General features: G+C 40.0%; 1 protein-coding gene across 3 annotated transcripts in view; it reads right to left on the bottom strand.

The window, feature by feature from the left end:
- The window catches only part of MACROD2 (mono-ADP ribosylhydrolase 2), an 888,004-nt gene that overhangs the window by 353,033 nt on the left and 509,859 nt on the right, over positions 1–25,112 (bottom strand). For all 3 annotated transcript variants that reach the window (XM_075147699.1, XM_075147698.1, XM_075147696.1), the window contains exon 6: positions 16,459–16,580. In XM_075147699.1, coding sequence (XP_075003800.1) covers positions 16,459–16,580 — 122 coding nt within the window. The remainder of the gene's footprint in view (positions 1–16,458; positions 16,581–25,112) is intronic.

Below are 25,112 nucleotides of genomic sequence, written 5' to 3' on the forward strand. Positions count from 1 at the left end.
AACCAGAGTCCCTCTAGATTTAAGTTCCTATCCCCTTAAGTGTGTCTTTTCCCACACTGGACATGACTACAGGAATGTCTCCAAGTTCATAGGGTGCCAAGGCTTTTGCCCTCCCTCAGTCAATTAAACAGGACACAAAGCTTCCTCCACAAAGCCCACACACGCTAGCCTGTCAACACGCTTTCATGTTACTTTGGTAGCAAAAAAAACCCCGTTAAACCCAAGGCAAGCAAAATAAAGCACACTTAAGATCAGCCTCCATTCTCTGTGCACACTGTATTACCTGCTACAGTTTACGAATCTGAAATCTATCCATGTCAAACATCTCCCCGCAGACGGAGCATCACGCTGAACCAGGCAGGCTTAACTCCTGCCGCTAGCCCTCACTACACGTCCAGTTATTTGCAACTCTTCCACCGCTGGGGCTTTGTCCGTCACTACTCCTTATAGCACAAGTTGCCTATTAGCTTTCAAAGTATACCAGCATTTTTGTCTTTTAAATTATTACTTTCCGTAAGCCTTTAATCATTTTTCTTACATCGAATTGATTGGAAGCCAGGGACCATCAGCTGCAATAAACATATTTAAATAGCTTGCAGTAACAGCTGAGCACTTCGGCAGTGAAACCCCAAGTATACGATGATTCATGTCACATTAGAAATGAAAATTTATAGAAAATCATGCAAATCTTTTTGCAGAAACTTTAAATTTTGACACTTCTGCTGCAGAATATTGCCCCACTTCGATCATTTCCACTGACATCAAAGTGGTGATGCGCGATGTACCAGAACATTTACAGAGCCTTCCCTTCTCCTTTCGGAGATTTGATTATTACTTCTTCATTGCAGTCACTATACCAACTGAAATCGTTTTGGGTGCTGAGAGTTTACAAGATTTACTTCCGATACACAAGATGGGAGCTTGACTCCAATAGCTTTGGCTAAATCCAAATTTTTCATCCACAACGGTTGGGGAAAAAAGCACACTTACGATCAGCCTATTTGAAAGTCAAACCATTTCATATTTTCCGTTTTTGTGAAAACAAACATTTCCTAATGTGTACCCAGCAATTGCTCAATGCCATTGTGTTCAAGAGCCCTTGAAAAGTTTTATTCCTCCTGATAATACCTCAGAAGAGGATAGCAGTGTAGCTGCAAGCCTACTCTTCACCATTAAGAGAGCCTGCTGCATTAAAAGGGTTTGATTTATTTATTCTTCAGTATAAAACAGCAGAACAATGTATTCTGGAAGAGCTTAATAAACACACTAGAAAAATCTTGGGAAAAATAGGAAAGTGGTCCATTGGACACGTACCCTTTACCAATAGATTTCATGCTTCCAAAATTTTACAGATAAAAACCCATTCTTATTCGACATGAGCTATCATTTGACATGAACTTAGCTCATTGACTCTAATTCTAAGTCTTTTGGGACAGTGCTTTCCTTGACATCCACAGAACCTGCAGGATTTACAAAAAGATCTCCTAAGCCATCCAAAGAAAGGACAGGAAAAGAAGGAAAGGGGGGTGGGGGGGGAAGAGATACAACTTGCAGTCCAGAGGCACAGAAGGTTTCCAGAGACCATTTTAAAGCAAAGGTCTGGACACACATTCATAACAGTTTATGTTTTTTGTCAATATAAACCGGTTCCTCCTACTGATGGAGAGACCTTAGGACTATTAATAGTACCACTGTTGCTTAATAACTTTTGGAGGAGTGCTTAATCTTGATCAGTTGCCATTTCTCTCATGAAGTTCAACCTCTTCTGCAGACCAGAAGACTCCGAGACACGGAAACATCTCAGAGAAAATTTCACCGCTGACCTTGGTGCTGTCACGCTCTCAGCACACACCAAGGTGAAAAATGTGTGCACAAATAGGAAGCACCCAGAAACTCTTTCTAGGAGCAGTTTAACCAAACATCACCTGTAGGTTCATAATTTAACAATACATGGAACAGTTATAGGGCCAATGTATTTTATATATATGCTTTTAGGAAGTCTTTGACTTCAGCCTTCCCAACGCCTGCCACCAGTCCCAGCGTAACTCCAAAGAACTAAGCATCTGCTTCTAATTAGCCCTCTCCACAAGCGTTCATACAATTTGCAAGTTTGCCTTGGGTAGGATTTTTCAAGCTCTTCCTGACCTGTGCTTATATTGCGTTCACGCCTGAGTATTCCTGCCTATTTGCTATTCTCCCTTTTGGATTTAACCGCTGAAATAGGTGCTATTCACAGGTCAGAACTACAAGGGAATTGCTACCTTTAACTAACAAAATCTTTCACGATTCAGCCCAAACTATCTAATATTTTATTTGGCTAGAAATACTTTTATTAAGTCCCGGCTGTTATTTAAGTACTAGTGAGCATTTAACTTTGTATTTTATACTCCAAAGCCTTTTCTGGAGCCTGTCATTTAACCAAAATCTCCCTGACACCTGTGTAGCATTCCATTATTCTCCCCGAATTACCTCAATAAAGACTTGCAAGGTGCAAGCATTTGTTTTATAAACCATCTCAGCTCTCCCTCCTCTGGCAGGACTAAGTACAAAAGGATTCAGAAGAACGTCTTTTTGTGAAATGATACTTTGCATATTTATTCACAGAAGCCTTACACTTGGGGAAAACGCAAGGGCTGGTTTTCTTAACAAGGCGATAATAAAGAAAAATGGTTTCATTTACTTAAAGTACATCTGCACTGCAAAGGAAAGGTATGATGATAAATCGTACTAACGCATCCAAGCTACTCAGTTCAGGGACTACAGGTGGTGCAGCTACAACAGGGCTCTTCTCGGTCAAAATTTATGAGTATTTAGCCAGATTGAGCTAAGATTGTCCCTGGTACCTACAGAAATCCTTTAGATGAGGTCAATGACACTGGACTAGGCCTTCCAAAAATGAATCCAGCTTAGGCCAAATACATGAGAAAAAGGCAAAATACTCTCCTCCCAACTACAAATGAAGGAAACAGACGTACCACTGAAACGATGCACGATAAACGGTGATGAACACCACCAGCAGTTCCTGCTTTTAAAAACATCAATCACTAGCAATTTTAATTAAAGTCAACGGTGCAGTAGGTGATTTGGCTCAGCGTCCTTGAATTTATCAAGTGGGTTGTTTCTAACGCCCCATTACAAGCTGTAGTCACCACTACCATCAGGCCTAAGTAAAATTAGCTGTCGTTAACGTCATTAGCTTCTGGGGGTGAAGTCCCAAAATGAAATACGATAGATATACATCCTCTCAGACAGCAGTTTATTTGAATGAACTGATGTCAGACAATGTCACTACCTTGCAGTTTGTTAGTAATATGCTTCTTGGACCACCAAATGATTGGTGGTCTAATGAAACTATTTTTGATGACTCCCATCTTTTAGCAAAATGTTTATATTTAACTTCAAACATAGCTGGATATAGTGCTATAGGCTTGCTTTCCTAAGAAAACAGGGAGCTGCATTTTCTGAACTGGTGTATTATGAACGTTCAGATATTAACATTGCATCAGAAATTCAGCTTATATGCCACGCTCCTCATTTCTGTGCCAGGGCCACGGAGAAGAGACATGTTCGTGAGATAAATGAGAATTTCTCTGTATCTGCTGTCTTAGGTCTGGATACAACTTTTTTCTATATAACGCAACTCAGCAGCTCTGATAATCAAAGACTCTTGGTAATTTTGCAGATGATTCAAAAGGCGTGAAATATTGAAGATACATGAGAATACAGAACAAACGGGAGATGGAGAGAGATTAGGATAATAAATGTCCTATAGAATTTAGCATTACGAAACACACTTGGAGGGATCAAAGAAGGGAAGTACGTAAACACTTAAAAGGAACAAAGCTACAGACTACAACAAACATAACGACTCAAGATTGCAGTAAGTAATAATATGATGTTTGGAACACTGTGCTTCTCTGTTAAAGAAAGCAAATATGGCACCACAGTACATAAACAGGGGAATTAGAATGCAAGGGAGACATTAATTCAGCAGAAAGAAAAAAAATGACAGTTTGATGACTTACATTTGTCTTGAGCTTGTCCTTGTCACCCAACTTGGACTTGGTGTATTTGAGAACGGAAGAATAGATAAGAAAAGGTCAAACAGGAATGCCTGCATGTAGCAGATGTATGAAGAAACGCTTTGCGCCATCGTGTATTTTGCTTTGAAAAACAAAATTCTGATCTGCAATGATCCGGTTGGAAAAGACGCTCACACAAGGACGTAGAAAGGACATAAATGAGAACTGAATAGGAGATGGAGATTTAAGATCAATATCAAAAACATTTTGGTAATTCAGAATCATTAATGGCAACGTTTTCTCCTTCTGCAGGAAGTAGGCAGGTACAAAGCCTTCTGTATCACGCAAACACTCGGATGTTCAGCTTCAGGGATGTGACGAGTGGGGAGCACATTTCGGTTCCAACATGCCAAAACACAAAGAAGCACATTTACAAGGGTGGCCAGAAACGCACCCAGGGCAGGCAAAAATGAAGAGCACAGAAAGGTCGTATTGAAACCGCATCATCTGCTTACAAAGCAGGAGGATTAATCCCATCATTACTGTACTAGCAAAATTTCCCGCACAAAGCCTGACTTGTCTATGCTTGACTCGGGGAAGGATGCGTTCCATAATAGGGAATACCAACAGGTAATAAATGTAAAATCTTGTTGAGCTTATGCTCTCTCACCTTTCATATAGACTCTGACACTGTCATGGTTTAACCCCAGCCAGCAAATAAACCCCATGCAGCCGCTCATTCACCCCTCCCCTCCGGTGGGATGGGCGAGAGAATCGGGAGGGCACAAGTAGGAAAACTCGCAGGTTGAGCTAAAAACAGTTTAATAATGAAATAAAAAGAAGTAGAAGAGTGATAACAACAATGAGAACAACAACAATAGCAGAATATACAAAGCAGGCAATGCACAATGCAACTGCTCACCAACCACATTCACAAATAGGGGACTGCCCCCCCCCCGGTTTTTATACCAGGCATGATGTCACATGGTATAGAATACCCCATTGGCCAGCTGGGTCAACGACCCCAGCTGTGCTCCCCCCCACAGCTTCCCCTGCACTTGGCAGGGCTTGGGAGGCTGAAAAGAGAAACCAAAAGTCCCCAGTGCAAGCACCACCCAGCAACAACCAAAGCATCAATGGGCCATCAACGCTCCTCTCATACCAAAGCCAAAACACAGCACACACCCCCAGCTTCTGGGAAGAAAGTTAACTCTGTCCCAGCAGACAACTTGCAGTTTTCCTCTTTTTCGCACAAGCAGGGCAAAGAACCACACCGCGTTTAGGGAAGTGCAGAGTCAGGACCAGCTGTTCAAGAAGGACATGTTAATGGATAATTCTGCCCCAACACCATCTCAGTTTTCTTGATTGAGATCATTATCCAAGGTTTCTGTCCAAACTATGTCATTTGGTATGAATAAAAACCTTTGTGTCATGTCTGCTCCTCTTTTGGAAGTGCACGGTTGTGTGGAATAGACACAGGTCGAGACTTAACACACAAAGATTTAACCCAGCCAGTGTATGTCAGAGAAAGTTCAGAAAGGTATGACAAGTCATAAAAACCAGCAATACACTGATTTATTTCCTTAGAAAAAGAAAAGATTTGCAATGTAACATTCTATATTCCAACATGAATAGAATAAATAATATTTTTTAATAAGACCACTAGTAAAATAAATGCTCAAGCTAACTGCAGTCTACAGAAGTGTGTGTTCTTGGCTTATAGCCTTAACTTATGTAGTCATCTTGTAAGAAGAAAAGGCATAACAAGAGAAAATAAAAAATGCATTTACCTGTAATTATCCCAGTTTAAGCCCCCTTGCAATAATGTCCTTCTATAGTAAGCCATGGGAAGTCATGCTACAATACACATCTTTTCTATCATAGTTTTCTTTACCAAAACTACCAACTCCATGTGTTGTATTTGCTTTCATCTGTGCTACGAACAAATCTCTAAATCCTAATTGGCAGACATCACTAGGAGTTGATAAATCAGCTTTGAAAAAATAAGGCTGCTAAACTGTTTACATGAATATGGACTGCATGTGGTTTATATTTGGTGAAAACAGTTTTTCAGATGAAAGAAATGAATATTTCATCAGAATAAAATACTGAAGTCATATTACTTTAATTAGACTATTCAAGTTATACTGATTTTACTCTGTCCAGGACTTAAAAGATAATGCGACATACTGGAACAATACCAAAAAACCTCTCAGGTAAGGGTATAAATATTGTAGCTAACTACGGATCATTGCTATTTCTTTGTATGTAGCTATGACATAATATATCATTTCTGTATAATATATGTTGCTCCAAGTGACTAGTAGCAATTCAGAGAAAACATATTTCATGACCTGCAAACAAGGCTCATGAAAGCATGCCCCTTCCGGTTTCTTTTTTGAGAACTGCTTTCCAATATATTCACTCTGATCCTAAATAGATATTATGCTGTAATGAAATACTTTTTTTTAAATCTAGTATTATGATGCCCATCTGATACACAGAATAATTTATGCTTTTAATTTTTCATTTCTTTGCTTTATGTTGGCTCTGTAAATATAAAAACAATGTTCAAAATAATCATTTTTTTAATTTGCTATTTGAAAAATGGACTGATTTCAAGTAAAAAAGCAGATACAAATTTCACACTGTAGTTCGTTCTTTGCACAGATAAATTAAGGCAATGTTTAAAAAACCAAACGTACAGAAGTGTCTCAAAATTTTCCGATGAAAAAGCCAAGTGACAGGCACCTTGCAAGCACTGTACAGTGCTGAAATGCAGCATCACGCATTCTTCTCCTCACCATTAAATTGCGAGGAAAAAAAAAAATCTGGTGACAAGTCACTATCTGCCAGACAGCCCTTCATACGTTTCTAGGCATCACGGAGGGTACCTCCACAGCATGAAAACCTGTGAATAAGCAATTTCTAATTCCGACAGAATTTGACTCCACTTCTGGTGATGGAGAGAGTCACTGCAGCCCGTGTCAAAAAAAAAAAAAAAAAAAAGAAAAAAATCGACCCTGTTGCAACTATTATTTTCCATTACTGCTATTGCTGTGAGTCCCATGAGTCTTAACAGGGGTTGCACCTTCACAGCACACACAGGCTGTCCTTACAGAGCAAATACAAGGCCTTCCAAAGAGCCTACAAACTGCAAACAAGATGACAGGGAACAGGTCAACGGAAGGAAGTAAAGTAGGACGACGACGACGACTTTGCACAGAGCCTGATGGCCACAGCCCACCAGCTCTATGGGCTTTGTTAGGAATTCGTATATGCCATCAGTTTTTACTATGAATTCCCATTACAAGAACCTGCTATTCAAATAATGACAAGCATCTTATACACTTGACTCTGGACAGCCAAGATTTGCATGCAAATAAGAATTCCTCTCATCTATTTTTAGTGGTTTTTTTTTCTTTTTCAATCAAAATGAGGATTTTTTTTCTCCAGTAAAATTTCTTCTGTACAGAAACATAAATCATTCTCTTCCCCTGCACTTTATGGTGTAGACTTTCCAGCAAACCCTAGTTTTTATGAGCTGTCTCATATAACTAGCATCTTGGTCCACCGTCTGACAGATTTGTACTTTGTCCTTCCCTAATGAGACAGTTCCCCAATTATCGAGCCAACAGGCAGAGTTTCTAGAAAGTTTCATCCTTTTAAGCACAGGATTCCCACAGGGTGATTGGCGAATTATCACACGTTAAACCCATCACATACAAACTTGCAGAATTTATTCCTGAACAAGCCATTTCCTTTTTTTATTCCACCAGTTCAGTTTGTTGGTTTTTTTTTTTTTTTTTTAGAGTGTATAGTCAGTGTTTCATTAAACCCAACAAAAATAACTAACCTTTCTCCCTCTTCCCATCACAAAATCACCACGTTGCAGAACAGCTACAACAGTAACATCACAGGACAACAAAACGGAGAACTGAGACTCCCTGGTAATGCAACCTGTTTATTAAAGCACCGCTGTTATTTCTTTATACTATCTAGACAGTTGTTTATGGTCAGGCCGAAGATGAACCAGGTGGGTGGAAGGGCTATAGTGGCTTTTGTCCTCTGTTAATGCCACTTGGTGCAGTATCTAAGCCCCAGCATCCTGAGACCTGTCTGTCGGTAGAAGTTCAAACACTTGCTCCATTTGGGGCCGTACCTGTCCCTGTCTGTACTCAAAACACTTCCGAACACCTAGGATGGGGCAGGGGAGAAGGGATATCACTATTCAGGAGTCATCGTATCGTACTTAAAAAAGGAAGAATCACATCAGGTCACACCATCATCGTTACCACAAGTAATTTCTATGCAGTAGGTTACCATGAAACATATTCGTGACTGATCCATGTATCCCTCTGAGCTGCTCCTGCCACTCTTGGCCATAGAAAACAAACACTGTAATAAGCTTCAAGCATCAAATAAAATAAATCCGCTTCCTCCTAGGAAATATATACTGAATATATAACCATACAGTGGCAGAAACAGAATTTAAATGAATTATTAAAAAAAACCACAAAGTGTACACAAGTCTCAGAATGTTATTGCACATGTTGTATGTGCACCCTAAGCTGGTTATCTTCTCCGTGCCTGTACAAAACCCTCCGCGGTGAGAAAGAAGGGTAGCCAGATAACAGGAGAAACAGAAATCAAACCTCAACAGGAAAACCATTCCCAATGGCACGCTGGCAAGGCAGTAAAAACAAACTGGCAAGGAGGGGGAAAAAAAAACACCACACAAAAAATCGTGCAACGGTGTGACCAGAACAAAACAATAAACACAACAGCATTAAAACCATTTTTTGTAAAGGAATTCTGTTTGCAACATAAAACAACCTGTCTGCCTCTGCAGCATACAGCCAGCTCCCACGGTGACGAGGCTACGTGCCGATTGCCACAAGGCTGCAACGGCCTGGCTGCTGGAGCTCAACCTTTTGGCTTTTGCAACCCTTGGGCTTTGGCAGAGCTTAATGCCTTAAGAACCCAGGTTTCAACAAATGCTGGCGACGGCCCAGGTACAGCCACCGACGGAGCCATTAACTCCTAAACAATTCTCCCAGAGCTTTACCTCCCAGCTAGGAAATTCCTCGTAATCTCTAATCTAAAACCCCATTCCTACAAATTCAGACTGTTACTTCTTGTCCTATCCCCAGACAGACAATTTATTAATTTTTACTCTTCAGTAGCCTTTTATGCCTTTTTTTTTTTTTTTAAAAAAAAAAAGTCTTCCTTTCCTCACCTTTAGTCTTCTATTCTCTAGACTTAAAAAAAACCCCAAACCCTCTTATCTGTCACTCTACTCTTGGTGTCATTTCTAACTCTCTAATCATCCCTGGCTGAAAAAACTGTTTCCAGTTCCCCACACTGGACACAACAGTCCAGTTTGTTCTGAAGCAGAGCAACAGGTAACTTCACAGATCTTTCCTGCTCCTGTCTTCATCTTCCCCACAGTAGAATGACATTGTCAACTCACTTTCAAGTCATGATCCACTCCAAACTGCAGCTTATCGTAGCCCTCTGCCTAGGGTTACAATCATTCCTCAACCTTTCTAGGCTGAATGAGATTCTCTGTTTAGGTGTAACGACTTACACTTGATCTTGCTGAATACATCTCATTAAAAGAAATCCTTATTGAAGAAATGGGATTGCGATTCAATCTGCCAAGATCATTTTGAAAGAAATGGTTGGGAGCACGTGCAACGCACAGCAGCAGGTTCACCTTGGGGTTAACAAAAGCATGGCCGGCTATAGCAGTTTCTGTAACCAAAAGGCAAGATCATAATCTCCTCATCTGATGCAGATGTAAAAAGCCAATGTGGTACTTCAAGCAAACTTAAAAACTTAATGCAGTAGCTCAATTTTTAAAGATATTATCTGGAAAATATCTAAGAAAAAAAAAATTAACAAGCAAAAAAAAAAAGGCAGCTAAGCTGGATAGAAAACTCAGTTTGAAAATGTAAGATCAGTCATGTCATATAGCTTACAAGTTAAATAAGTATTTTAAAGAAACAAACTAAGTGGATTTATGATGCTGTGAAAATTTTCTTCCAAAGCAACTCTTCTGATTGATGGATATGAATCTATATCAGAAAACCAGATGACAGAATCAAATCAACCTTTAGGAATTTCAGCCTTATAACTCATCGCTATGGCAACATTCTCAGCAGGAAATAAGTTTCCTTAAAAACAAAATTAAAAAATTGCTTGACTCTTCCCTAAAACATAACTCTGCATCATGAGAGAACAAGGCAGGTAAAGCCAAGACTGTAAAACAATCTGTCAGACCAATACGTTACAGTACGCCATTCTAAGTGCCTTTCTACAATTCAAGCAAAATTCCTCTTTGATGAATTTTATAATTTAGAACAGGAGGAGCTGAGAACAGTCCGAGTTTGAAATTGATATTAAAAATTTAAGTCCATGAGTTACAATTGAAGATTCAGGCATCATAGCGGCTAGATAGGTCTCCACTCCAACAAAGTTCAAAAAAAGTGCAGCCTCTCAGAAGTACAATTTACTTTTAGAGGTGCATAACAAATACCAGAAGTATTAGGTCCATTGCTGTAAAGTCCATTTTTAAAATCCACAATTACAGGTGAGGACAAACATTTAAATCAATTAAGATGACGCTTTGGTTATTTAAGTGCTATAAATGGATAACTAGCTGGTACCTTTCTTGCTGTATGCCGCTCTGAATAATTATTAGGTTGCGTTTCTGTACGAGTTATAGTAGTATTGGTAATAACTTTGCCAATACCCAGACAACAAATAAAATTAAAGTAAATGACCCTTGTTTGCAAAAAACACCTACAAAAAGGATACGAGTCAAAACTCCCTGTAGATTAATATTTATATAAAAGGAATATTTACCTAACAACGCCTCAAATACTACTTTAATTTAACAGCACTACATATGCACAGCTAGTTATATGCATTATGCATTTAAGACCCCAGAAATGGACGCACAACGTGGATTTCAAAAAGCACGTCCCGATGTTATTTAGCATACTTTTGTAATAACCCCACCCAAAGCGCAGCGTAAGCTGCGTGCAGAGGGACCCACTTCATCCCGAGCCAAGAGAGACAATCTGCCCTCCCAGAAGTATCCCGTCATTACAGGTCACTAGCCACCCCACCGCCACATGATGGCTTTTCCACTCGACCTGCAGATGAGCACGTCAGCCCTTGAATAGGTCCCTCTTACTTCTGAGATATTTCTAGATGGCCTTTTGCCTTTATATCCTCTAGACAAAAGGAGCGGGGCGGTTGTGTTGAGAAGTAAAGCCCAGCAAAGAGGCTTTCCCCTAGAGCAGGACTACCTTTTACATTCATAGCACAAACATCCAGGGAGAAAGACAGACTGATATTTTTGGTGTGTGGTTTTTTAGGCAACAGCAAACTAATCCGGTAAGGCTCTAGAATAGCATGAACTCCTCCCTGCCTGACTCTAGGGATCCGATAGAAAAATCTCTGTATTTTACCCTGTGGATATAGTTGTCGGTGGTAAGCAGGCCTTCTGCAACTCACAAAGCCGCGTTCTTTGGGGATTTCCTCCAGCCCCCCCACTAGCCATAATTCTCCCTAGAGGGGGAGGTCAGAGAGCACCATCTAAAGAAATGCTTCTTGCTAAAGCTTTACAATTCACCCCCTGCCAACATGAAGCGATCCCAAAGACTGCAATGCCGAACGCGGTCCCGAACAACAGCAGAGCTATAGTCCCGAATGAAACTTCTCCGTTTCCCTCACCATCGCAGAGGCAGCCTGCCCTGCCTTCTGGCCGAAGGATCAGCACCACCCTCCCTCTCTGCAAACACACTACAGCCCTTTTGACTTGGATCCCAGCCACAATAACGCACAGCATCTTTTTTTTTTTTATTATTTTCTGTGTAGTTCAGAAAGAGTCTGTTTAACTGCGATCCTGGCTTTGACTGACATCACTTGATTGAGATTTTTTCAACCACAAGCAAAGTCTGAATAATGTATGTGGCAGGGAAGTGCTTGATGTTCAGAAAAGTTCGTCAGGTGGCTTCAAAGCAACGTATGCACAGCAAAGCAGGACAGGAGGACCTCCAAAAAAGTCAGTGCACACAGAGCAAATCATTTCAAACAGTGTGTAAACACACGGGACCAATTTAATCCCGGAAAACAATGATTACATCTCCCCTAGTCTGCCTGATAACCTAACAATTAATTGGCCTCTAAGACACTTATTTAGAAAACCAATACAGGAAACAGAAATCATCTATTGGAATATTTTTACCATTTCTTCTTTCAGTGAAGATTTGATGCCTATAATGTACTCCCAGTGTTTCAGGTAGTGGAGATTTAATTGACGCAGGATAACAATTGCTACTAGTGTATTAAAGAGACCAGCATCAAAATACAATTTTTTACATTATTAGGAAATTTTTCTGAGCATTTAAGAAACTTAATTTGCTTAAATGCCAACTATTTACTCCTAAAATAAACTCCTTGTGTTACCTTAAACATTTTTCCTCCTGTTCAACGTCTCAAGTATCCTCTTAACCAGACAGAGGATTGTATAAATAATGGACTCATCCAACACAAAAGGTTCACCCAGCACCGATGATCACACAAATCGTCAGGGAGTAGCTCAAGTGTCCTACAGTGGGCACAGCTACATAAACAAGCGCTAAGGAAAAAGCGATGCATGTTTTTGGGAACGCCAGATAACAAGTACAAACACAAACATGATCTTTACTTTGGTAAGCTAAAAGGTAGACAGAGTAGATGACCTGAGAGAGACAAACTCCTGTATGAAAATAGCTGATATGGCATTCGAAACCTCATATTGAACATAAAAGAGACAAATGTCAGGGGCTGTTTGATTTCTCTGAACAACCCTGAGGATGATCAGATTTGTTCCTGAGGCTCCTCTTTCTGCCTTAATGGCTATACAAATCCTTGCCTATGGCTGGGCTGCTGGTGAATCATGAACCTTGGCAATCATGCTGACTGGCATTTCATTATATTCCCTCGTCTCATATCTGGTTTTACCCATCGCATCTTTTTTTTTTTAATATATACTGAGATTTTAACATATTCAGATGAGATTTCAGCGCTCCCCCAAGAGTTAGCACAGAGTTTCTCTGATCCACGCCTGGACACCTCAGACGCGAACACAACCAAATTAGTATCAGCTACACCGTTTAATTGCTATTTTGTCACACACACCATGACATTCTTCTCCCCACACCCTCCATAAAGCTGCATCTCACACTTTATACAATATTTCAAGATCATTGCTTCCCTTCCTTGGTATGTAAAACACCTACATACACATATCTATAAGTGAGTTTTGATCTATTCCGAATCTTATTCCTGTTCTCCCCAGTCCATTTTGAACAGAAACTACAACCTCTATGGCATCAATCATTTCTCTATAGGCAGCTCAACAGTATGTAATACTGAAACAAAACAAGCAACTGCCGTAAGTATATCTAATTTGAGGCTTATTATGCAAGACCAATTCCTCATTATGCTGGTTTTCCAGCACACTTATCCCTTTGACTATTTGCAAACCGGGTTATTCTTCCCCGCCATATGCTACTTCATCTTTTCCCATGCCGCGTTACGCTGTAGCTGGCAGCTCTGGTTCTGACCTATCTTCCACTGAAGTGGGGGCAAGAACTCCCTTCTGGTGCCGTAGCGGATGCTGGATGAGGTTATATTCGCAGTCTCTCTAATCAATTGTCATCATATATCTCTGTCCTTTTCTAGTGTTTGCAACACTGCCTAATGTAGCATCGTTTGTAAATGTAATTAATGAGCTGTTTATGTACTCTTCAAAAATCATTAATAAAGATGTTAAATTAAACTGCGTTTAGCGGTGCACCCTGAGTCACCCTGCACGCTTCTGTCCAACTTGATATGTTGCCATTCATCATTACTCTTCATTCATAATGCCTCCAGCAATTCTAATTCCTATGACACAATTCATGTTCGAAACTATTTGAATCGTGGTGGCTTTTTTTCACCCCTCTTTTTGCATTAATTCCTAGACTTGCTCTCCTTTCTGTTTTGAAGATAAGCAACACATTCATGTTGTTACAATCCTTTCATGCCTTCTTGCTTGCTACTACGGCTAGCGCTCCGATGCTTTCCGATTTAGTTAATTCTTTTACTGTACTACGACTTGCTATCATCAATACCGATTTGTTTATACATCATAAGTACACTGCTTTCCCTGCTTTTACTCAGTACCTATTTGAAAATTCCTCATTTTCCTCTTTCCCATGCTCATTTCATTTTCTTGTTAAAGAGGCCACCCAAAATATGCCATCAATCCGCACAGCTGATTTTCTCTTACTTGTTTTACACGGGTAACCTTTTTTTTTCCCAATTTTGGTTTATCTTATCCCTATTGTAAATATATCTGTTGCCATAATCCAGTCCACACTCGGACGTTGCCGATTGGAGTAAATTTAAAGTACTTCTATTCTCTCTACCAGGTCTCTGCAAGCCTCAGAAGCCTGTAGATATTTTTATTCGTTTTCTTTCCTTTCCCTGTGTATCTACCGTACTGGATCTTGTGAAACCCACTTGCAATTTGTATTCTCTTCTTCAGACTCACAGTTATCTACTGCTCCTTAATTGAGTGAATTATACATTTTACTTTGCTGCAGGTTTGATTTGTTCATTAGGGTAGACACTCAAGTAGCCTTCACCTCCCAAAGCATCACTGAAATCACCGGACTTAGGGCTTTTCAGAACAGTCCACGGGTCTCATGTGGACTTCAAAATCCATATTGCTTGCTAAGCCTCTTAATGCTGGTATGAATGAATGGCTCTTGGCTCCTGTTCAGCTTGTGCAGCTGTGTTCCGCAAGTCTGGGTGTTGAGTATCTCACATCTCAAACAGGTGCACAGTCAACAGCTCTTAACCAGCAAGGAAATAATCTATGGATGATTTCTGCCGTGGTCATCTTTTCTTACTAAACGATCAGGCTAGTTTTCATGAAACCCATGCGAATGACCACTCTTTATTATTCCATGTTAAATACCACGCTACCACCTAAAACGTCCTAAAATTGAATAATTGCAACAAATGGAAGCATCACCAGCATTGACCAACGCACACCGCAGTTTTTCCTTTGTTATTTCAATAGCCTTATTTTTTACACCATTTCTTTCCCCTCCTCCCACATTAGCAAATTTATTCTCACTAACCTGAATGCCCCAGAAGCACTTAATTGCCCAGAGCCTAAAGGAAGAATACAGGAGCAACAGCACAGAGATCTTACTGCCTCCAGTGAGAATCACAGCAGGACAGAGGAACATCCTTGTACATTTAAACAATCCCAGAAAGGAGTTCAAAACATGTCCCCCCACCCTGAGGTTGCTTTCAATTCTAATTTATGTGCATAGTATTAAAAAAAAAAAAAAAATTTAAAAATCAAGTAACAACTAAATTGGATACCACCCCTCTTTCATGGCTGGATAATGGCAAAGAGAGGGCTCACTGGACAGCATTTTGAAAAGTACGGAGAGGACTTCATCAGCAGAATACATGTGAAGAGCACAGTTTACTCCAGAAAGAAAGAAATAAGCAATATTCATCAGCTTTGGCCCTGAAGGGTACATAGCTTTCCTTTACTGAGTATTTATTTCACTCTGATATAACACCATTGGTTCAGTTAACATTTTGTAGATTAAGTGTGTGTTCTAAGTTGCCAAACATATGTGCCATCACATAACCAGCCAAAACGACCCAAAAGGTGTGAAGTCACGCCCAGGTGATAACTTCCTTCTTGGTTAAACATTTAGGGAACTAACCTAGGGATATCTAAAGACTTCAGCTGCTACAGTTTGAGCTAGAGAATCAAAGCTCCAGAGCTGGAGAGGGCTCCTTTGCTCTGTGGACTTTGAAAATCCAGCCTTTTGAGGTATAAAAAAGGAACATGTATTTCAAGCAATCAAAGAACCTTTATAATTTGATGGGAGATCAGATAGCAGGCTATTTTATAATGGATTTTGGCGAGGGGGTGCTATAAACATTGCTACTTGACCAATATATTTATATTTAAGCAGAAACATTAATGGACAGAATAAGCAATAAATTAATCACTTCTAAGCTATTTAGGAGGCAATATTGCATGCAGTTATCCACCTGACCGGTGGCTTCTTAGGTCTTTTTTAATAAATAATACTGTGTAGAAGTGAGCACGGGAACCGCTTCCTCCCTTTCCTATTGGTTCAGTTGTTTTTACACCTACTACAAGGCCAACTTTCCTTATCTCCTAAAATAACCATATCCCTTCCTCTAGCAACTATTTCAGCCAAAAATTATTGAACTTCTTGCTTTTTCACATCACAGACAGCAAGAAACCCTTCTGGAAGCCGACCGTTATAATTATTCTACAGCAAGAAAAAGATCCAAATTAGAAGAAAATAACGTGTTCTCATAGAGTACTTACAATCGATCTGATGTTGTTTTCTTTTGCCAGTTTCAGAGAGGATTTATAGCAATTTGCCAAGTTTTCTTTATGATCGTCAGTGAGATGGCCTCTTGCGATCGGCCCAACAGTATGGATCACATCTGCAAGAAATAAAAAATAACAAAATTTTAAAAATACACATCCTGAGGTGGTTTGTTTATTTATTTATCGCAAGTCAATCCATTCTGGTATAGTACCTAGACCCAAAGGTAGGAATAATATTTTAAGAAAATTATTATAACTGGAAACCATGTAGTAAGATACATCTTTGATAATTACATAAAAATGAAAACCAGTAAAGGCTAAATTTCAAAGTATTTGGACTGAAGGAAAAAATGAGGAAAATGCACTAAACACTTGTTATATGTGTACTGCAATCCACATGCAGGACAGGTGAAATGTTTTCATAAATACCTAAATCTTTAGGGCTGTACAACTGTAAATATTGTACAACTGTTTGAAACCCCTAGTTGTTCTCACCTCTTGAACGTTCTTTCACTGGGGAAGTTCACTACACAAAACCTCAGAATTTTGATGGCGATACACAGATCATCTTTTTTGTCTAATACTTTAAGTTTTTTCTCAGCAGCCATTTTAAGAGAAGTTGTGACCTATGAATGTGTTAGTTATTCAAAGAACATGCCTTCCTCTCATATCAGACCAGATGAAGACACCACGCAATGAAACAAAATATTCTTTTTGAAGAAGCTTAATGAACAAAAAGAGAAAGTACAGTCAGGGAATATCTTACATATGATGCCTCTGGACTCATCAAAATCAGATGCTGCAATCAATCAAAGTCTCTAAAATGCTATAAGAAAAATGAAGTAAAAAGCCTGGAGTAAAAAAAAAAAAAAACTACTTGAGAAGAAATCTACAAACTAAAAGGTGTCATGATATTTTTTTTGTTTGGTTGGTTGGTTTTTTTTTAATTTCCTCCCCCACTCGACTAGAAGGAAGCACATTTACTTTTCAGATGTCATTCTTCTATAGCACACATGAACACACTAGAATGAGTTATGGTGGCAGGTACATCTTTTTTTATCCATTCCTTTATCATTCCCCTACAATATACAGCAGCAGCAATAAACAATGGCACTATTTTTTGCAACATTGCCACAAAAAGGCAATGCTGCAAATTAGGCCAATGCTTTCAATTCCGGTACTGCTGGTCCCATTGGTTAGGTTGTGTTTCTGTCCCATATGGGACAGGTTTCCAAGCAAGATCTACTGTTGTTACACTCCAGAATATTTTAATTTACTCGCAGACCCTACAGAATTCACACCATTATTCTTTGTCTAAGTTGTCTTTGATTATTTCCCTCCAACCTACACCAAAGCACAAGTGAAAATGGTCAAACATTAAGACGTCTTTTTTTTTTTTTTATTCAGACATCATCTGTCAAGTCCTGGCCTCTATTACTTGAAAGGTGGCTTATGTTCTGAGGCACGTTTTGAACATTTCTAAAACTTTTTCTTTATATCAGCCAGAAAGTATCAATATTTGGGAAATAAAAGCATGTCAGAGAATCCCAGTGCCCAGAAACACAGAGCCATCTGCTTGACGGGAAACAAACCCACAAGAGCTGAACTTCCAAACTGCTACAGAAAACCACCCTACCGAGAAGTAAATAAAAGGTTAACTACTCTTCTTTCCATTTCGATCACAGTAATTTTCCCCAGTTGTGGGAAGAAGATAGACAGATTGGATAATTTCTGTTGAATGTCACAGCTGCCAGACAGTGACTCCAGCAAACCCTCCCTACAGCATTTCAGGCAACTGCACCACCAAGTAGGTGTTGAGTCTTTATCTGCTGATAAGCAGGATGATAGCAGGTGATCGAAACTAAGTAGAATGGCTTCTCTCCAGAGTTCAGAAAAGAGGTTGGGTTTTTTTGTTTGTTTGGGGTTGTTGTTGTGTTGTTTTGGTTTGGTGTTTTTTTTTTTTAAAAAAAACACGCATTTTAGCTACTATAATAAACTGAGAACTGTTAAAACCTAGGGGAAAAAAAAAGAAATAGCATAGCTAGTTTAAAATTTGCTTCTGCTCGCAGAGATAAGGTTGTGAGAGTACTGCCATTAGGAAAGACCATAATTTCAGACCATGACTACAGCAGTTTCCTTCAGGTTGAAACTTTCCAAGGAAGGTTTCTGTTTGGAAGTGTTGGCACTTGGCTGTTGGCAAATTCAGAGAAAGAAAAAGCTTCTCTTGACTTTTTTTTCCCCCCTTGTTATTTGTTTTTGAAAGAGGCAAGCTGCAATTACTGAGCAAGGGGGAAGGAACATACTAGTGAATCTGATCTCAATCAAGGTCATTCTAACATTTAGAGACACAAAGGTACCATGACGCATTTCAAATTCACAACACCCAGCAGCCACCAAACAAATGAAGGAATGACTACAAAACCAACTTAAAAGAAAATGTAAAAGATGAATAAAAGAAAAAGAATCACGAAATATTTCCCTCTTTCTGGTAAGGCTGAGTTAACTTGCATGTCAAGGTGCAGCTACTTAAGAGCTAAAGCCTAACGACTTAAACTTTTAATTTATTACTTAACAACAAGAAGGCATTTTGGGGAACAGCCCAAGTACCAAATTCTTGTTTGAGTCTTTCTGTACAAAACTCCCCTCTGTATAATTTCTAGATGCATTTCACTCATTAAATGTTTAACTTCATTCCTTTAGTCTTCCATTATTAAAGACTAATTTTTAAAAATCTCAGCTCAATGAATGGGAAATGTTTTTCTAGTCATCTTTTTTTCCCCGAACTTCCTGATTTAGCATTTTCATGGTGCCTCATTACCAACCCTCTACCACTGCACCAGATGCTTCACATAAATAGGTAACCTTTAATGCAATTATTACCTTTTATGTTTTAATTTTTACAAGCCCATCATAGATGGCTCTTTACACAGGACACTGAAGATGATTATGAATTGATTTATAAAATACCAAAACTTTTGTAATTGTTTACAGACTATCATTGGCAAAAATTACTTTACTTAGCCACATTATTATTCAGAAATACATGATAGAGTAAGGGTTTACTAGCAGAGAAGCATTAATAATGTGCCAGTCTGTTTCATGCTCAGCAGACAAACAGGGAAATAATTTTATTGTTGTACATTGTCAATAAAATCAGTGTATCCATACATTGCCTAAAATATACATTATTCTGCTCAAGCTATTCCACAATACGTTAAGGTCTGCAGGCAGGTAAAACCTTTTGAGATTATACAGGCATAAAGCAAACAAACCAGAAAATAAAACAGCTCTCCCCCCACCAGTCTATGCAGTTAATATAATATGAGGATCAGACTTCACAGGCTGAAGCAGAGCCATTTATTTTTAATATAATCTACGAAGACTGTGTCAATCTTCCAGCTGGTCTGTCACAATAAAGTTTCCTTTCTGCTCGCACATTCCCCCCTCACCCAGCTGCACAGAGAGGGAGAAATTTGTATGCTATGGAGCTGGAGAACGGAAAAAGGTGGGTGCGCTGGAGATCGGAGGTCTACAGGCATTTGTCGATGAGAAAACGAAGGGGCAGAACTGCTGCCCTGCTACTCCGGCCACCCACTACAGCAGCCAGCCCCAAATGCAAACCTCCGGCACCACTGGGCGAGGACAAACATGGATGTGCAAACCCTACTTGATCACCACCCCAGTCTACCCGGGGCCAGAACAAGCATCCACCCTAGAAAAGCACACAGCCTTTCTGAAGCAGATGCGACTTCCATGACGGTAAAGGACCATCGCAGGAGACGCGCAGGGATGAGTTTCACCGCAGAAGGCAAACCAACTGCAGAGGACATTGCAGATGGGAGCACCGGCCATGGGGATGAGCACGGCAACAGGCTGAAGATACGCTGCGCATGCAGAGGCACAAGGGCACGAAACAGAAGCGGTCTCATCACCTAAAGATTTTTAAATTAAACTGGGGGAAATGCAGAGGAATTCCAAAAAGATTTCAATACCAGGAGAAGCCTGGTAGAGATCCCTGCTACCAAACAGCGCCTGTTCCTTCTTGAAGCTCCTGCACCCCTTTGCTGTCTGAGCATTTAATGAGGTCAAACAGGACCAAGGGACACGAACATTTCCCCAAAGTGTCCTCTAATGTGTTTTTTTGTTCCTCCAAACCAGGTAAGCAGAGTAAAACTGGGAACAGTCGGCTCTCAGAGAATGCCACGCTCGCCATTCGTAGTATTTTAATTTTCATGTCAAATGAAGCTGCCAGCATTGCTTTGAAGCTTCTGATTTACTATGGTCAGTCTTCCAGCCAAGCACATTGATAAGAAACTTCATTAAAAAGAAAGCTGCCATCCACGTGTTCGTTAATCGCTTTCTCTGTGTACACAGAGCAAAGATGTTTGCTTACATTTTCAACCGTACACCGAGGTGGAGAGCCCCAGAGGAAGGTATATTCTCAACTGGGATTTGGGCCACAGCAATGGATCAAACTGCTTTTAATGCTAATGAAACTGCTTAGGTTTAAAGCAATGTTTGTAAGGGAAGGAGATATTTTTTCCTATAGGAGTGCTTCCAAAGAGAAGGTAGGGGCTGTCGAAAGAAAGCATCGGCACAGATCTACGCGGTTGATCTACGCCATGTAACCATGTAGCTTCTTTAGCAACATTTTAGTTTTGCACTGGCTTTTCTAAGATTTGCGTTGCAACACGTGGTTGATCCAAGGAGAGCTTAGAGGATCTACTGCTCTCTTTTTGGTCATTTGATTTTCAGGCATTTGGTTAGAAATTCTGGCGGCCAAAGCAAGGCCCGTGACAATCACACCCCGATTTGTGTGTGCGCACCCTCTGTATCATCTCTGCTTGTTTTCGTTCAGTTTTTTTCTTCTTTTTCCCTGAAGTACTATAATGAAAGCAGACAACTGAATCTTGTGTAAACCACAAACTAATCTGGAGGTATAACAGGCGCTTGGGCATTTAAAACATCCTTGTCACTACTTAACCATCAGCGAAAATAAATAATTTGCACGTTTAATCAACACTTCAAAGCACAGCGGCTCTCTCCTCAAACTCCCACATCGGCCAGTCAAAAATGAAACTACGTCTGCTGTAGAACACAAACTCTACGTGTAAAAACGCCAGTGAGGCTTGTTTTCTCTGGTCTTTTTTATTAAAGAAGTCAGCCTGTACATCTTAACGTGCTGTTTGTCACATGGGGTTTTATCCACACTGCTACGGAGAACGGACAGAGCGGTGTGGGCAAAGACAAAACACAACTTCCAGTTGCAAAAGGATGAAGAGAAGTGACTGTGCCTCAAAAACCAACCTGGAGGATTGATATAATTTACTTTTACGAAGAACAAAGGAAGACTAAATTACATCAAAAGTGACACTAGATGGCAAAAATATTAGCATAATGAATTTTTCCAAACAACTGAAAAAGTACAAAATAAGTTTCTCTCATTTCTTCCCTTACAGACGCGAGTGCGGTGCATTCACACCGTTAATGAACCACCCGACCATGGCTAGAATCCACTACACATTTCCACATTTCTCTCGTTCATCCCATTCATGCATTCATAGCCATAATCGGCCCATCTAGCGAGCTGCATAATGAAGGTGTACCCGTCAATCACAGCCAGAACCGTATGAATTTTAAGAAGGAAGCTGCCGCACTGCCTGTGCCATTGAATAAAAAAAAAAAAAGAAATCTGACAAAAAGTCAGAGCATTTAGGGCTCCATTTATAAATCTTATCAGTTGATTTACACAATAAACACCCACCATATTGGTGCTGAAAAGAGATAGCCAAGGTTCAACTGATGGGAAATGGAATCACCTCCAGATATTCATACGTACTGAATATCCCTGTTCTTAAGCCTAATGCTTTGGTATACAAATTTGCTCAGCTTGTTCGTTTTCTATTTCTAGTTACATGCACGTGCACATAAAATGTGCATTTTCAGCGTGTAACAAACAACTGTTAATTTAAGTGCAACTTAAATGAATCCCCCAGGACCACAGCCTAATTTAAGTTATTCACTAATATGTGTCTCCAAAACTAGATTAGCTCAGTTGAATATTTTAAATGCAAGACAACATCTTTTATAGATCAGGCAATGCTAATCTTGACTACGTATGACCTCCTCAGTTCGGAAGTATTTATCTGCTTTATATAGATATATATTTCATTTATCGGCAGTTAAAGAGACAGTCTCAGTTTTTTAGGCCTGAAGCAATAAGCACTGCTCAAACTGAAGTTTGTACCTTTTATAGCTGCCTTCCGTGATTAAATAGCTGTTTTGGGTGAACCAAAAAATGTTTCATTAGTCGCAAAAGCTACGATATCTAGAAGCCATTCATGTAGAATATTTAAGCCATTTTTCACCTAAATGGCATTGTCTGCCCAAGAAAAGGTAAAGAATATGTTTATTGTAAATGATTAACCAGCATCCCTCTTTGTGGGTTAGGTGTATATTTTAAGTACGAGACGGCAGAGACAGTCAGAAAACAATATTCCCAAAGGGAGAGGCGAAGGATTTGCCGAGCCCGAGAGATCCTTCGGGGAGCCGCAGAAGTCTGCGCTCAATAGCCGGCATTTAGCAGAGACCGATCGCTTGGCATCCGTGGGAAGCTAAAAAACACAGAGAGCTTGTTCGCAACAGTTATAACCGCTGCCTCAACAGCCGGCCAGAGAATTAAGTCACGCAAGTCAAAACCCAAGCCTTTTTGGCACTCGCGCTCATCATAAAATACAAGGCCCAAGTATGCCCGTGTAATCCCAGAGCAGTTCCCCTCCCATCAACGAACTTACAGCATCGCTCTGCCATCAGGGCCTCGCCATTAACGTCGGAAACAAAAGTAGGCTCTGTTCAGGCAGGAGAAGCAAGCGGTGCAATTAAGAGACACTATACTATATCCCAAAGTAATAGGTTTTACAAAGCAATTTAGTACTACGATGACAGATGTCAAAGCAGCGACTAGACAGACGGCCCCACAACTTCGATGGAAATAATTGCCTACATGTAAAACTAAAAGGCAACGGCTCCATTTGGGATATTCATAACATGATGTGATATGAATGAACATGAAATGTACACGACATAACTTAACATGAAATTACAACACCCGTGACTTGCTATTTCTGTTTTCTTTTCTAATCTGGATTTGAAGCATTTGCAGCAGAAACGCTCAAATGTTATCCTCGTTCCCCTCTACAAATCACCTACCCAAATAAAGACCTTAATATTACCTAGGAAAACATAACGGACGAAATGAAATTACGTTGCCCGAAGCAGATTTTGTCCTCATCGCACTACAACAAACCTCATTTTGCTGTAGCAGCAGAGGAGCTCCGCCGAGCACCGTCCTCATTGAGTGGCTCGGGAAACACGTACCAAGTGACCCCCTTGACCCAAGTAATGCTCTCCACCTTTCTCCGACTATTATTCTTTGCAAGTGGACAAGGCTATAGACAAAAATGCCTTAATCTGCCTTTTGGTTTACGTTTGCTACATGTAGGAAAGCATGAGTCACAAAGATTCTCTCTTTATTGAGCAGCCAAAGATGTTTGGGAGTGAGTTTGGTTTTAATTCATCTAATAATTCAGTCAGAAGGCTTTTCAGCACTCAAAAATAAACTTGTTTGCCCTTAAATTGAGCACGCTTATTCTTAAGGCACTAAGTAAGAGACAGTTTCAGTCTGCCATTCCACACAGATTTCAAACTAAAACACACAGCATGGTGAAGGATATAACACTAGCCACAGAAATTCAAGGTATATTTAACCACACTTGACTCTTGATTCAAAAGAGATGCTTGCAAATATTGCCCTAAAACATGTGCAACGCAAATCAAGCCATATAAATATGCCAAAAAATACCGCAAGTATGTTGGGGTTGAAGTTAGCCTCAAGTTCTAGTTTTGGAATTGGATTAATGACGGGGCACAGGAATCGGATGCTCAGGAATGCTCTCAGCTTCTTAAAGCACAGACCCCTTGCCACACTTGGGCTGTTTTCGGTGTCCAACCCAGTTCCGTTAAAGCTGATACCGTTACCTCTGCTGCTGTATCTCACCGTTAAAGCGTAGATATGCCCTTTTGGGGGGCAGGGGGGGAGGGAAGAAAGAAAAAAACCACACAGAAAACAAAGCGCACACACAAAACACACCCACTCAGCCTCACTACAAAACTTAGTACCAGACTAATTTTATCCAGAAAAGATTTACACTCAGAACTGAAATTCTTCCACTTTCCTCTGAGTGCCAAACAGTGCTACAGAGTGCTTTAATAATTTAACAACAAGCTATAGGAAAAGCCCTTTATTTCCTATTCTAAGGATTTTTCCTGTGCAAATTCTGTTTTGATAACATTAATAACATTTCATATTAAACCCCCTTTTATTATTCGATTGAGATCTTTGCAGGGATGCTGAAACAAAGGCAGGCATCCCAAGAGAACTACAGCAAAAGGACTAAGAAAAAAAAAAACCCTGACGTGTAATGTTTGCCACAGCCATGGGAAATCTTGAACTGGGTCTTGAATACAAGCAGGTCCCCAGATCATTTCAGGGCGAGTGTCAAGAAACAGGGCTCGCTCTGCCAATACCTCAAGGCTTTCTTTCCCTTTATGAAATGATTGAATCACTGAAAGTATTTGTCCTTCACATG

Source organism: Calonectris borealis, chromosome 3, assembly GCF_964195595.1.
Source record: "Calonectris borealis chromosome 3, bCalBor7.hap1.2, whole genome shotgun sequence".
In the NCBI taxonomy this organism is placed as follows: Eukaryota; Metazoa; Chordata; class Aves; order Procellariiformes; family Procellariidae; genus Calonectris; species Calonectris borealis.